Source organism: Ascaphus truei, chromosome 3, assembly GCF_040206685.1.
Source record: "Ascaphus truei isolate aAscTru1 chromosome 3, aAscTru1.hap1, whole genome shotgun sequence".
Lineage (NCBI taxonomy): Eukaryota > Metazoa > Chordata > Amphibia > Anura > Ascaphidae > Ascaphus > Ascaphus truei.
In genome coordinates this window covers 438,402,005-438,414,960 of record NC_134485.1, presented here as the reverse complement: position 1 = coordinate 438,414,960, position 12,956 = coordinate 438,402,005, and the positions used below count along the sequence as shown (strand labels likewise).

General features: G+C 51.1%; 1 protein-coding gene across 1 annotated transcript in view; it reads right to left on the bottom strand.

Moving 5' to 3' along the window:
* Nucleotides 1-629: 629 nt before the first annotated feature.
* The window catches only part of CASQ2 (calsequestrin 2), an 87,173-nt gene continuing 74,846 nt past the window's right edge, over nt 630-12,956 (bottom strand). The window contains exons 9-11 of the mRNA XM_075592976.1: nt 12,552-12,652; nt 11,059-11,133; nt 630-1,298 (exon numbers count right to left, since the gene is read on the bottom strand). Coding sequence (XP_075449091.1) covers nt 1,074-1,298; nt 11,059-11,133; nt 12,552-12,652 — 401 coding nt within the window. The 3' untranslated portion in view covers nt 630-1,073. The remainder of the gene's footprint in view (nt 1,299-11,058; nt 11,134-12,551; nt 12,653-12,956) is intronic.

Genomic DNA, 12,956 nt, shown 5'->3' with positions numbered 1-12,956 from the left:
TGTCATCAATCTAAGCGCGTGTGTTCTGTCATCAATCTAAGCGCGTGTGTTCTGTCATCAATCTAAGCGCGTGTGTTCTGTCATCAATCTAAGCGCGTGTGTTCTGTCATCAATCTAAGCGTGTGTGTTCTGTCATCAATCTAAGCGTGTGTGTTCTGTCATCAATCTAAGCGTGTGTGTTCTGTCATCAATCTAAGCGCGTGTGTTCTGTCATCAATCTAAGCGTGTGTGTTCTGTCATCAATCTAAGCGTGTGTGTTCTGTCATCAATCTAAGCGTGTGTGTTCTGCCATCAATCTAAGCGTGTGTGTTCTGCCATCAATCTAAGCGTGTGTGTTCTGCCATCAATCTAAGCGTGTGTGTTCTGTCATCAATCTAAGCGCGTGTGTTCTGTCATCAATCTAAGCGTGTGTGTTCTGTCATCAATCTAAGCGTGTGTGTTCTGTCATCAATCTGATGCTGTTTGTTGTTATTGCAGGTGTATTGCCCCCTCCCCCTCTGCTGAATCTGGGGCAGATTTTTGATGTTATTGCAGGTGTATTGCCCCCTCCCCCCCCCCGCCCACCCCCCCCCCACTTCGCTGAATCTGGGGCAGATTTTTGATGTTATTGCAGGTGTATTGCCCCCTCCCCCCCCCTCCCCCCCACACTTCGCTGAATCTGGGGCAGATTTTTTTCACTTCATTGGACCTTTTCGGGTTCACTTGGGGAAGAGATTAAACACCTCACTGTAACTAGCCTAATAAAGCCTCTAAATGCTAAATAATACTAAACGTGAATAACCCCCCCCCCCCCCCCGGGTCACACTGGGGCATCTCCCACATGTTCCCGTTTTGGGGACTTGGGTGGGAAATCATTCAGTGGTCTGTGGACTGAAAGGCAGACGTGTGAGACCCGGGACCCCCGCCCAGTGACCCCGGGGAGGAGATTACTTGTTCACGTGTGTGTATGTGCAGGTCCTAAGGTATAGTAATACTTTCTGTAATATTGCAAAGCTACAGTATTAAAAGGGTATGTGAGCATTAATCGGGGAGCATTATCCAAAAGTAACTCAACTCCCAGAGTGCCTGAAATGTTAGTCATCATCATCGTCGTCGTCGTCATCATCGTCATCATCATCGTCGTCGTCGTCATCATCGTCATCATCGCCGTCGTCGTCGTCATCATCATCGTCGTCATCATCATCATCATCGTCCTCTGTGTTGACGCTCCCGGACAGTACGTCTTCAATCCAATGCTGCAGCTCCGCCGGAGACGGTAAATCATCAGCATCCTGCATCTCCATCCACACACTGTCAGCCTGTGAGAGAGTGAGAGAGAGTGAGAGTGTGAGTGTGAGCATCCTGCATCTCCATCCACACACTGTCAGCCTGTGAGAGAGTGAGAGAGAGAGTGTGAGCATCCTGCATATCCATCCACACACTGTCAGCCTGTGAGAGAGTGAGAGAAAGTGTGAGTGTGAGTGTGAGCATCCTGCATCTCCATCCACACGCTGTCAGCCTGTGAGAGAGTGAGAGTGTGAGCATCCTGCATCTCCATCCACACACTGTCAGCCTGTGAGAGAGTGAGAGTGTGAGCATCCTGCATCTCCATCCACACACTGTCAGCCTGTGAGAGAGTGAGAGTGTGAGCATCCTGCATCTCCATCCACACACTGTCAGCCTGTGAGAGAGTGAGAGAGATAGTGTGAGCATCCTGCATCTCCATCCACACACTGTCAGCCTGTGAGAGAGTGAGAGTGTGAGCATCCTGCATCTCCATCCACACACTGTCAGCCTGTGAGAGAGTGAGAGTGTGAGCATCCTGCATCTCCATCCACACACTGTCAGCCTGTGAGAGAGTGAGAGAAAGTGTGAGTGTGAGTGTGAGCATCCTGCATCTCCATCCACACACTGTCAGCCTGTGAGAGAGTGAGAGAAAGAGTGTGAGTGTGAGTGTGAGCATCCTGCATCTCCATCCACACACTGTCAGCCTGTGAGAGAGTGCGAGAGAGAGTGTGAGTGTGAGCATCCTGCATTTCCATCCACACACTGTCAGCCTGTGAGAGAGTGCGAGAGAGTGTGAGTGTGAGTGTGAGCATCCTGCATCTCCATCCACACACTGTCAGCCTGTGAGAGAGTGAGAGAGATAGTGTGAGCACCCTGCATATCCATCCACACACTGTCAGCCTGTGAGAGAGTGAGAGTGAGAGTGTGAGCATCCTGCATATCCATCCACACACTGTCAGCCTGTGAGAGAGTGAGCATCCTGCATATCCATCCACACACTGTCAGCCTGTGAGAGAGTGAGAGAGTGAGCATCCTGCATATCCATCCACACACTGTCAGCCTGTGAGAGAGTGAGAGAGTGAGTGTGTGAGCATCCTGCATCTCCATCCACACACTGTCAGCCTGTGAGAGAGAGAGTGAGAGAGACTGTGAACATCCTGCATATCCATCCACACACTGTCAGCCTGTGAGAGAGTGAGAGTGTGAGCATCCTGCATCTCCATCCACACACTGTCAGCCTGTGAGAGAGTGAGAGAGTGAGAGAGAGAGTGAGAGAGACTGTGAACATCCTGCATATCCATCCACACACTGTCAGCCTGTGAGAGAGTGAGAGAGTGAGCATCCTGCATCTCCATCCACACACTGTCAGCCTGTGAGAGAGTGAGAGAGTGAGCATCCTGCATATCCATCCACACACTGTCAGCCTGTGAGAGAGTGAGAGAGTGAGTGTGTGAGCATCCTGCATCTCCATCCACACACTGTCAGCCTGTGAGAGAGTGAGAGAGAGAGTGAGAGAGACTGTGAACATCCTGCATATCCATCCACACACTGTCAGCCTGTGAGAGAGTGAGAGTGTGAGCATCCTGCATCTCCATCCACACACTGTCAGCCTGTGAGAGAGTGAGAGAGTGAGAGAGAGAGTGAGAGAGACTGTGAACATCCTGCATATCCATCCACACACTGTCAGCCTGTGAGAGAGTGAGAGAGTGAGCATCCTGCATATCCACGATTCTAGGACGCACTTTTTTCCTATTTTCACATTGCTAAAATAGGTCTGCGTTCTAGAATCAAAATAAATTTATTCTAGAATCGAACTTAAAAAAAATCAGCTAGGGGGCGCTGCTGCAGACCGGGATATTCACAATGTGCATGAAAAGCACATGGCTGCGATCCCCCCCTCCCCCCTTCCCTTCCCATGAGCTGCACAGGGATCGGAAATGCCAGCCAGAGCACATCAACATTGCCCTGAATGCAGGAAGTGCAGAGGTAGCTGTGTGTCTGTGTGTCTGTGTGTCTCTGTGTCTCTGTGTCTCTGTGTGTGTGTGTGTGTGTGTGTGTGTGTGTGTGTGTGTGTGTGTTTGTCTCTGTGTGTGTGTCTGTGTGTCTGTGTGTGTCTGTGTGTGTCTGTGTGTGTCTCTGTCTGTGTGTGTGTATGCGTCACTGTGTGTTTGTGTCTCTGTGTGTGTGTCTCTCTCTCTGTGTCTGTGTGTGTCTCTCTGCTATCTAAAGCAAGAGAGGAGATTGTTAGAACATGTTCTTTTTACTTTAAGGAAAGCAATGAGTACAGGAATAAAAAGGGGGATTGGTAACATCATAAAAAGGGGCCACTAAATGTAAATAGCTAAAATCCCCCCCACACTGCCCCTGCCATATCTGTCTCTCCCTCTCTGGTCTGTGTGTTCTCTTCCCCCCCCCACCTATTCTCTTCCCACCCCCACCCATTCTCTTCCCCCCCCACCCATTCTCTTCCCCCCCCCACCCATTCTCTTCCCCTCCCCACCCATTCTCTTCCCCTCCCCACCCATTCTCTTCCCCCCCCCACCCATTCTCTTTCCCCCCCCACCCATTCTCTTTCCCCACCACCCACCCATTCTCTTTCCCCACCACCCACCCATTCTCTTTCCCCCCCACCCACCCATTCTCTTTCCCCCCCACCCATTCTCTTTCCCCCCCACCCACCCATTCTCTTTCCCCCCCCACCCACCCGTTCTCTTTCCCCCCCACCCACCCGTTCTCTTTCCCCCCCACCCACCCGTTCTCTTTCCCCCCCCACCCATTCTCTTTCCCCCCCCACCCATTCTCTTTCCCCCCCCACCCATTCTCTTTCCCCCCCACCCATTCTCTTTCCCCCCAACCCATTCTCTTTCCCCCCCCACCCATTCTCTTTCCCCCCCCACCCATTCTATTTTCCCCCCCCACCCATTCTCTTTCCCCCCCCACCACCCATTCTCTTTCCCCCCCACCACCCATTCTCTTCCCCCCCCCCACCCATTCTCTTTCTCCTCCCCCCCCACCCATTCTCTTTCTCCCCCCCCACCCATTCTCTTTCTCCCCCCCACCCATTCTCTTCCCCCCCCCCACCACCCATTCTCTTTCCCCCCCCACCACCCATTCTCTTCCCCCCCCCCACCCATTCTCTTCCCCCCCCACTCATTCTCTTCCCCCCCCACTCATTCTCTTCCCCCCCACCCAGTCTTTTTCTCCCCCCCCCACCCATTCTCTTCCCCCCCCCACCCATTCTCTTTCCTCCCCCCCATCCCTCCCATTCTCTCTCCCCCCCATCCCTCCCATTCTCTCTCCCCCATTCTGCCTGTCGCTCCCCATTCTGTGTCTGCCTCTCCCCATTAGTTATTGAAGTGTCATGACCCTGCTAGTTAAAAAAATAAACAATTTTTTTTTTTTTAATTAAATCAAGGGTGCGTCTTAGAATTGATGGCGTCTGACAATCGAGGAAATAGGGTAGTACAAATAACTTATAATGGGAATAAGTGCTTCAGACATAAAAGTAACATTGTAGAAGAGGAGTCCCTGCTCTGAAGAGCTTACACTCTAATTGGTGGGGAGAACGTACAGAGACAGTAGGAGGGCGTTCAGTACTGCACAATCCTGGGTTCAGACCTAGTACCTTCCCCTACTGTACTTAAGGGAGTTGCAACCCCAAATTGGGTAGTGTGTCTCTACCATGAGAGAGACAAGGTATCACACCGTACTGCTCTGCACTGGCAGGTCCTGGGTGTAACGGATCCGCACCTTAGTTTACTGCTTACCTTGCCTTACAGACTTGTGCAGTCCTGGAACACTTTCCCTGATATTCTCTGCAGCCCCACCCTGGGTTCACTCATTAAAGCAATGCTGTCACACGCCCCTTCTGCTATTGGTTCACTGACCTTTAAATACAGCCTTCCCACAATGCTTCTCTGCCGAGCATAATCCTTCCTGGATGTCACACGTGTTCTGCCACAAGCCCTAGGCTTGGCTCCGTTGTGTACTAACCTCGCTAGTTCTATTCCCTAGTTCCTGAGGCCTGCTGCTAGTCTTCATGCAGGGGCCTGAGTATCCTAAGGCCAGCTACTACTCTCTACGTAGAGGCCTGCTTTCCTGAGGCCTGCTGCTAGTTTCACGCAGAGGCCTGTTCCTGTCTCCTGTGCTGAAGCGGAGTACTCTCCAGTGTTGACTTCAGCTCCCTGTTTCCTGAGGCCTGCTGTGCCTCCATAGCAGAGGCCTATCTACTGGTTCCTGAGGCCTGCTGCTAGTTTCACGCAGAGGCCTGTTCCTGACTCCTGTGCTGAAGCGGAGGACTCTCCAGTGTGTACTTAAGCTCCCTGTTTCCTGAGGCCTGCTGTCCTTCCATAGCAGAGGCCTGTCTACCGGTTCCTGGGGCCTGCTGCTCTCTCTCCATTGCAGAGGTCGTGTCCTGGTTCCTGTGCTGAAGCGGAGCACCTCCAGTGTTTACTTCAGCTCCCTGTTTCCTGAGGCCTGCTGCCCTTCCCTTAGCAGAGGCCGGTCTACGAGTCCTGAGGTCTGTAGCTCTCCTTGCACAGGCCCGCTCTGGACTCTTGCGCTGAAGCACTGGTTTACCAGTGCTGCCAGGCGGTGTGCCAACTCCGGTCTGCCTATCCCTTTCTGAGACCAGTACCATGGGCCATGGTCGCTGCACGCGCAGAACCCGGTCCCGCCCTGCAGCTATTACGCTGAAGCGGGACCTAGTTGACTTCCTGTTGCCGAAACTCCATTTGGATAACGTTTACCCTGATGTCTCCAATCCTGACCCTGGCTCGTCCACTGACGATGCTGCCTTCTCCAGTCCCAACCCTGCTATGTACGACTACGAACTGCGCAATCCGGATCAGCCTGCGCGGTCTAAGGTCGGTGCTTATACAACCCCACCTCAGCCACGCGGTCCGACCCAGGTTTGTGGCGAGCACAACCGTGACACTGGGCCACTTCACTAAGGGGAGGAGTGAGTGATTACCTGTTCCCCTGGTCCTGCTAGAGGGCTGGGGAAGAGCAAGGACAGCTGCGGGGGCCCTTGACCCATAGTGACTGTCCAGTGACCATCCTAAGTCTGGGAACCAGAACTGAGACTGTTAGGCAGAGGACCGCCGTGTGCTGTGTGTGTACAGGAATAAATCCATTCCAGCTGAATATACCGCCTGCCTGGTGTGTGATCTTACTAGAGGGAAGAGGTAACCGTTTATACCGTAGGAGATTGCCTACATACATCTGAAGCTTACGGCAGATGGAGGATCTGTGTACCATGGAGTAAATGTCGGTATATACCCCAGAAGTCGGACCCCACAACCATCGGCGGACACCTCAGCGTTCTGTAGCCAACAGGTAGCATGCACCATACACCTGGTAACGGGAATCTCCCACAGGGTGGGGGAAACACTGTTACATATGCATACATATGTAGCCAGGACCCCTCCAGTCCCCTGCTGTAATTATGTCTTCCTCTTACCTCCGCTGACATATGGGGGTGATGTGGGAGGCGTGGGGCTGCTGCTGGGGCGAGCGCATCACCGGAGGCTCTGACGGCTGCCTCTGCAGGACGCCGCCATGTTAGGTTGCGCGCGCGCACTCATGGAGGCTCGCGCATGCACAGAGAGTTTTGCGACGGCCATGACAGTCGCGCATGCGCAGTGATGTTGGCGCACGTGGCTGCAATAGTACAAGGCTCAGTGGGAAATTACAACTCCCATACTGCATGGGAAGATGGCACATGTGATCCACGACAGCCAATGAGACTGCTGTTTTCCCCTGGAAGGGGAAGGAAGATACATATTGCATGCTGGGAGTACAGAGGCCAGTCAGGATCCGGACAGAGAGGGTGCAGGTAGGGTCCAGGGAGCAAAGCTCTCTTGGACTAGGCTAGATGCTCCCCAAGGTCCCAGTTAGATCCCCTGACTCCCAGTAGATACTGTGTGCAGTGAGTACTGTGGGGTTAGAGGTCAAACCTGCCAGCTAGAACCGACCGATAAAACGGACACATAATACACGCCAAATTAAAAATATCAATTATTACAAAGGAACCAGGATAACTCAGACTTATACCTCAAATAAAATAAATGAAAATATCCACCGACTGTAATAAAAAATTAACCCTTCAAAAAGGAAGCCAGGTCAAACTCAATGTTTAACCCCTTGGGAGCCAGAGTTTTGAGTGTAAACAGTATATCCAAAAACTTTCTATGACCATAAGGTCAAACACCGGGAAATTCGCCCTGAACACGTTGTGCTCCTCCGCAACTTGGGAGTCCCGGGAAAGCATAAATTAGCAGATCGTTGGCGGGATGGCGTCTACGAAGTTGAGTCACAGATTTATTTATTTATAAAATATTTTACCAGGAAGTAATACAGTGAGAGTTACCTCTCGTTTTCAAGTATGTCCTGGGCACAGAGTTAAGACAAATAATACATGGTTACAAGTACAGTTACATAAATGAACAGGGTATACATTATATACAAGACATTGCATGCACAGTCAAAGAAAATATATATTATGAGCGTATAAAACAGTTACAGACAAGGTTAAAATGTGAGACAGCCTTAGATTTGAAAGAACTTAAACTGGTGGTGGATGTGAGAGTCTCTGGTAGGTTGTTCCAGTTTTGGGGTGCACGGAAGGAGAAGGAGGAACTCCCGGTCTAGTGCATCAAAGACTCTGAGGGCTGGGTAAAGGTATGGCACAGAAATCATCTGCTCCCCATTCCGCAAGTGGGAGATGATGAGCCTGAGATACCGGTGTCATGGGAGAGGGGTTTTGGCCCGGTATTAAAGGTTACACCCCATTGGGCCACCCCCTGCTCTCACTAGGGAGGCAATGGGTTAACTGGACTGTGGTCCAGAAGTGTGGGTTTACCTTGCTGCAACATCCAAATGTATAATTCCCCTGTGATAATGTATTGTCATCATGTCAGTGTCTGCACCACACACACACTGGGATCCATCTGGGAGGGAAAGGGTTAAGGTTAATTCAGTGATTATAGCCCTTTGTCCCATTTTCCCACCTTTTCAGGCTCCATTTTGCAGCCTCCCATAGGCCGCCATTGCAGCTCCATTCATTTCAATGGCGAATCCAGCGGTTTTGGACCTGTTTCCAGCGACGACCAGCAGGTGGCGTCCAAGAGGAGGAGCGGCGGATTCCCATTGTAAGTTAATGGGGCCATTGACTTCAATGGGGATTCCTCGACGTCGATCTCCAGGAATAGGTTGGCAGCAATCCAAACCGCAAAACCGCAGAAGCGGATACGTTGTCTTTGAAAAGAGCTTTATCACTTGGTTCAAGTTCAACGACAATTGGCGTGGGAATCTTAGGTTCTAGGGCACCCAGAAATAAAATTCTTTTTGCCCCTAGCCCCTAGGAACCCCCACACACGACCCCCATCGGGTCCGGGAATGAGGGACCCCGTAAGGGGTCGTACTCATGAAAGAGGGTCACGCCATTGACTTTAATGGCGGAGCGGAGGTCCCATTGAATCCAATGGCGGCACTCGCCCATGCATTGTCTATGGCAGCGCCAGCCATTGATTCCAATGGGGAAAAGTCGCGTGGCGTGAAAACGGCTAAGTCCGAAATTGTGAAAAGTGTAAGTCCATATCTCCGGTTCTGGAAGGACCAGAGGGCTGGGATTTGGGTGGCATGTAGCCAAGGTTCCGGCATGAATGCATGGCCATTCCCAGCCCTCTCCGAACAACCAGACGGAGTATGGGCAAATATAAAGATTTTTGGTTTTTCCATAGACTGCAATGGCGGAGTTTCCCCATTGAAAGTCTAGGGCGGCGGAACCCATTGACTTCAACGGCGGAGTCGCTCCATTGAACGCCTATGGCGGCGGAGCCCGTTGATTTCAATGGGGAAAGAGTGAAAGGCAGAGATTCATTTTAAAGGGAAGAATCCTGCATTTAAAAAGTGTTTTAACCTGCATTTGTGTATCTCTGGTTCTGGGGGTCGCAGAGGGCTGAGACTTGGCCACAATAGAGAGTCACTTCCGGCAGGAAAAACTGGCAAGTATCGGCCCACTGGGCCCAACAGAACCGATAATTTTAATATGTGAAGATATTAAACTGTGAATGGTATTTTGGGTCCGATATGAGAACTCAGAGCCCATCTGCTATGTTAATAGGTCAGGATGGCAGACAAGTGGTCTACCATACCCCCTCTGATCATAGATTGACCGCTCTGATTGTAAACAATAGGGCGGAGAAACAAAGGGCCTGAGTGGTCTGTAAGTGTCAGAATTCACACTTGCAGATAAGGGAGTCCTAACTTCAAAGGAAACTGCTAGCCAGCCAGGCGCCCCAAGGTTAAGGGATAGGACTGAGATTGTATATAAACAAGGCTCAGCCTATGCCCATTGTCTTTGTGATTCCTCGTGATTGCTTCATGAATTGCTAATCGTTGTAACCAGATTACTTCATCATTCCCATCCTAAGTGTATATTTTGCTGTTATTTGTATATCTTGTGTGTTCACGTTTTCAAGGAATAAACTATATTTATTTATATCTCAGTTGTGATCAGTTCAACCCAGGTATTTTTGGTGTATATTACAGCTTGTCATAAGTTACCGTGACAACCGGCTACTCCAATGGACGGTGAGCCGAACTCCTCAGAGGTTGGTCAAGAGACTGTAACTGACACCACCTCTGAGGTCACTATGGAGGGACCCTCTCAAAGGGGCCCCCAAACTCAAGGGGCATCTCCCGGAGGAGCTACGGGTAAAAGGCCTCGTAGACGAGCACCTAATAGGGTGGCTCCAGCGAGCCAGTCTCTGGATCCACAGAGCCCGTGCTTTGTACCTCAACAAGACTGTGCAGACATTACTCCCCTCAAGGGAAGAGGCTGAGCCTCAGGACTATGCTAGTTACTCCCCAGAGGGAGTGACCGAAGAGCAGCTCCGCCGGAGCCAAAGAGTTGGTCAGCCTCCAATAAGGATGAACTATGATCAATTTGGGGCACCCCATTATGAGGCTCAGCAGTGGGCCCGCAGTAAAGTGAGATCCGTCATAGTGATGTTCTGTGAAATGTACAATCTTATGTAGAGCTGAAAGGATGTGATAAGTTGTGTATATACGATACTGCATTTTCATTATATCATTATGTGTGTTATTGTGTAAACTCATGTGTATACAGTAGTTTAATATCGTATAATGTTGTTCCCAAGCGGGGGTTGTTGGATTTTCCACCAGGGGGAGGATGTAGCCAGGTCCCCTCGGACCCCCGGTGTAATTATGTCTTCCCTTACCTCCGCTGACATAGGGGGTGATGCGTGAGCCGTGGGGCTGCTGCTGGGGCAAGCGCATCGCCGGCTGCCTCTGCAGGGTGCTGCCATGTTAGGTTGTGCGTGTGCGCAGACATGCGCAGAGAGATTTGTGGCAGGGGTAATAGGAGTTATAGGGAGAGGTTATATGGGGTAATAGGAGAAGTTATAGGGAGCGGTTATATGAGTAATGAGGAGTTATAGGTAGAGGTTATATGGGGTAATAGGAGGAGTAATAGGGAGCGGTTATATGGTAATAGGAGGAGTTATAGGGAGAGGTTATATGGGGTAATATGAGGAGTTATAGGGAGCAGTTATATGGGGTTATAGGAGGAGTTATAGGGAGCGGTTACAGGAGTAATGAAGAGTTATAAGGAGCAGTTATATGGGGTAATAGGAGGAGTTAGAGGGAGCGGTTATATGGGGTAATAGGAGGAGTTATAGGGAGCGGTTATATGCAGCATTGTTTTGGGGTCACTTGTGACATCACAAAGCGTGAGATGTGGGAAGCAGAGAAGCCTGAGATACTCACGTCTGTGACATTAACAATCCCGATCTGAGGTCTGAACAAGTCGATGTGGAACGTCCTCTCCCAGTATGTGACCAGCTGCAGAGAGACGAGAGTGTGACACTGTGACATCACCCAGCCAGAGAGAGCAGTGTGACACTGTGACATCACCCAGCCAGAGAGAGCAGTGTGACACTGTGACATCACCCAGCCAGAGAGAGCAGTGTGACACTGTGACATCACACAGCCAGAGAGAGAAGTGTTACACTGACATCACACAGCCAGAGAGAGCAGTGTGACACTGTGACATCACTCGTCCAGAGAGAGCAGTGTGACACTGTGACATCACACAGCCAGAGAGAGCAGTGTGACACTGTAACATCACCCATCCAGAGAGAGCAGTGTGACACTGTGACATCACACAGCCAGAGAGAGCAGTGTGACACTGTGACATCACACAGCCAGAGAGAGCAGTGTGACACTGACATCACACAGACAGAGAGCAGTGTGACACTGTGACATCACAGAGAGCAGTGTGACACTGTAACATCACACAGACAGAGAGCAGTGTTACACTCAAATCTCACAGCCAGAGAGAGCAGTGTGACACTGTGACATCCCATAGACAGAGAGAGCAGTGTGACACTGACATCACACAGCCAGAGAGAGCAGTGTGGCACTGTGACATCACACAGCCAGAGAGAGCAGTGTGACACTGTGACATCCCATAGACAGAGAAAGCAGTGTGACACTGACATCACACAGCCAGAGAGAGCAGTGTGACACTGTAACATCACCCATCCAGAGAGAGCAGTGTGACACTGTGACATCACACAGCCAGAGAGAGCAGTGTGACACTGTGACATCACACAGCCAGAGAGAGCAGTGTGACACTGACATCACACAGACAGAGAGCAGTGTGACACTGTGACATCACAGAGAGCAGTGTGACACTGTAACATCACACAGACAGAGAGCAGTGTTACACTCAAATCTCACAGCCAGAGAGAGCAGTGTGATACTGTGACATCACACAGACAGAGAGAGCAGTGTGACACTGTGACATCACAGAGAGCAGTGCGACACTGTGACATCACACAGACAGAGAGAGCAGTGTTACACTGACATCACACAGCCAGAGAAAGCAGTGTGACACTGACATCACACAGCCAGAGAGCAGTGTGACACTGTGACATCACACAGCCAGAGAGAGCAGTGTGACACTGTGACATCACACAGCCAGAGAGCAGTGTGACACTGTGACATCCCATAGACAGAGAGAGCAGTGTGACACTGTGACATCACACAGACAGAGAGCAGTGTGACACTGTGACCACCCTGCCAGAGAGAGCAGTGTTACACTGTGACATCACCCAGCCAGAGAGAGCAGTGTTACACTGTGACATCACCCAGCCAGAGAGAGCAGTGTTACACTGTGACATCACCCAGCCAGAGAGCAACTGGCCCTGCCCCCTATGACGGTACCTTTGGCCACGCCCCCTGCAGCAAATACTCACCAATGGGAAGTTATCGGGGTCGATCCAGACGACGCTCAGATCCGGGTTCTCCGTGTTTTCTCTCGCTACGTCCTTCAGGATCTGCAGGAACTCATACCCATCTGCGAGACAGCCAGGGAGAGAGAGACAGCCCGGGAGTGTGAGAGACAGCCCCCGGAGAGTGTCAGAGACAGCCCGAGAGTGTGAGAGACACAGCCTGAGAGTGTGAGAGACACAGCCCGAGAGTGTGAGAGACACAGCCCGAGAGTGTGAGAGACAGTCCGAGAGTGTGAGAGACACCGCCCGAGAGTGTGAGAGACACAGCCCGGCAGTGTGAGAGATAGCCCCCGGAGAGTGTCAGAGACAGCCTGAGAGTGTGAGAGACACAGCCCGAGAGTGTGAGAGACACAGCCCGAGAGTGTGAGA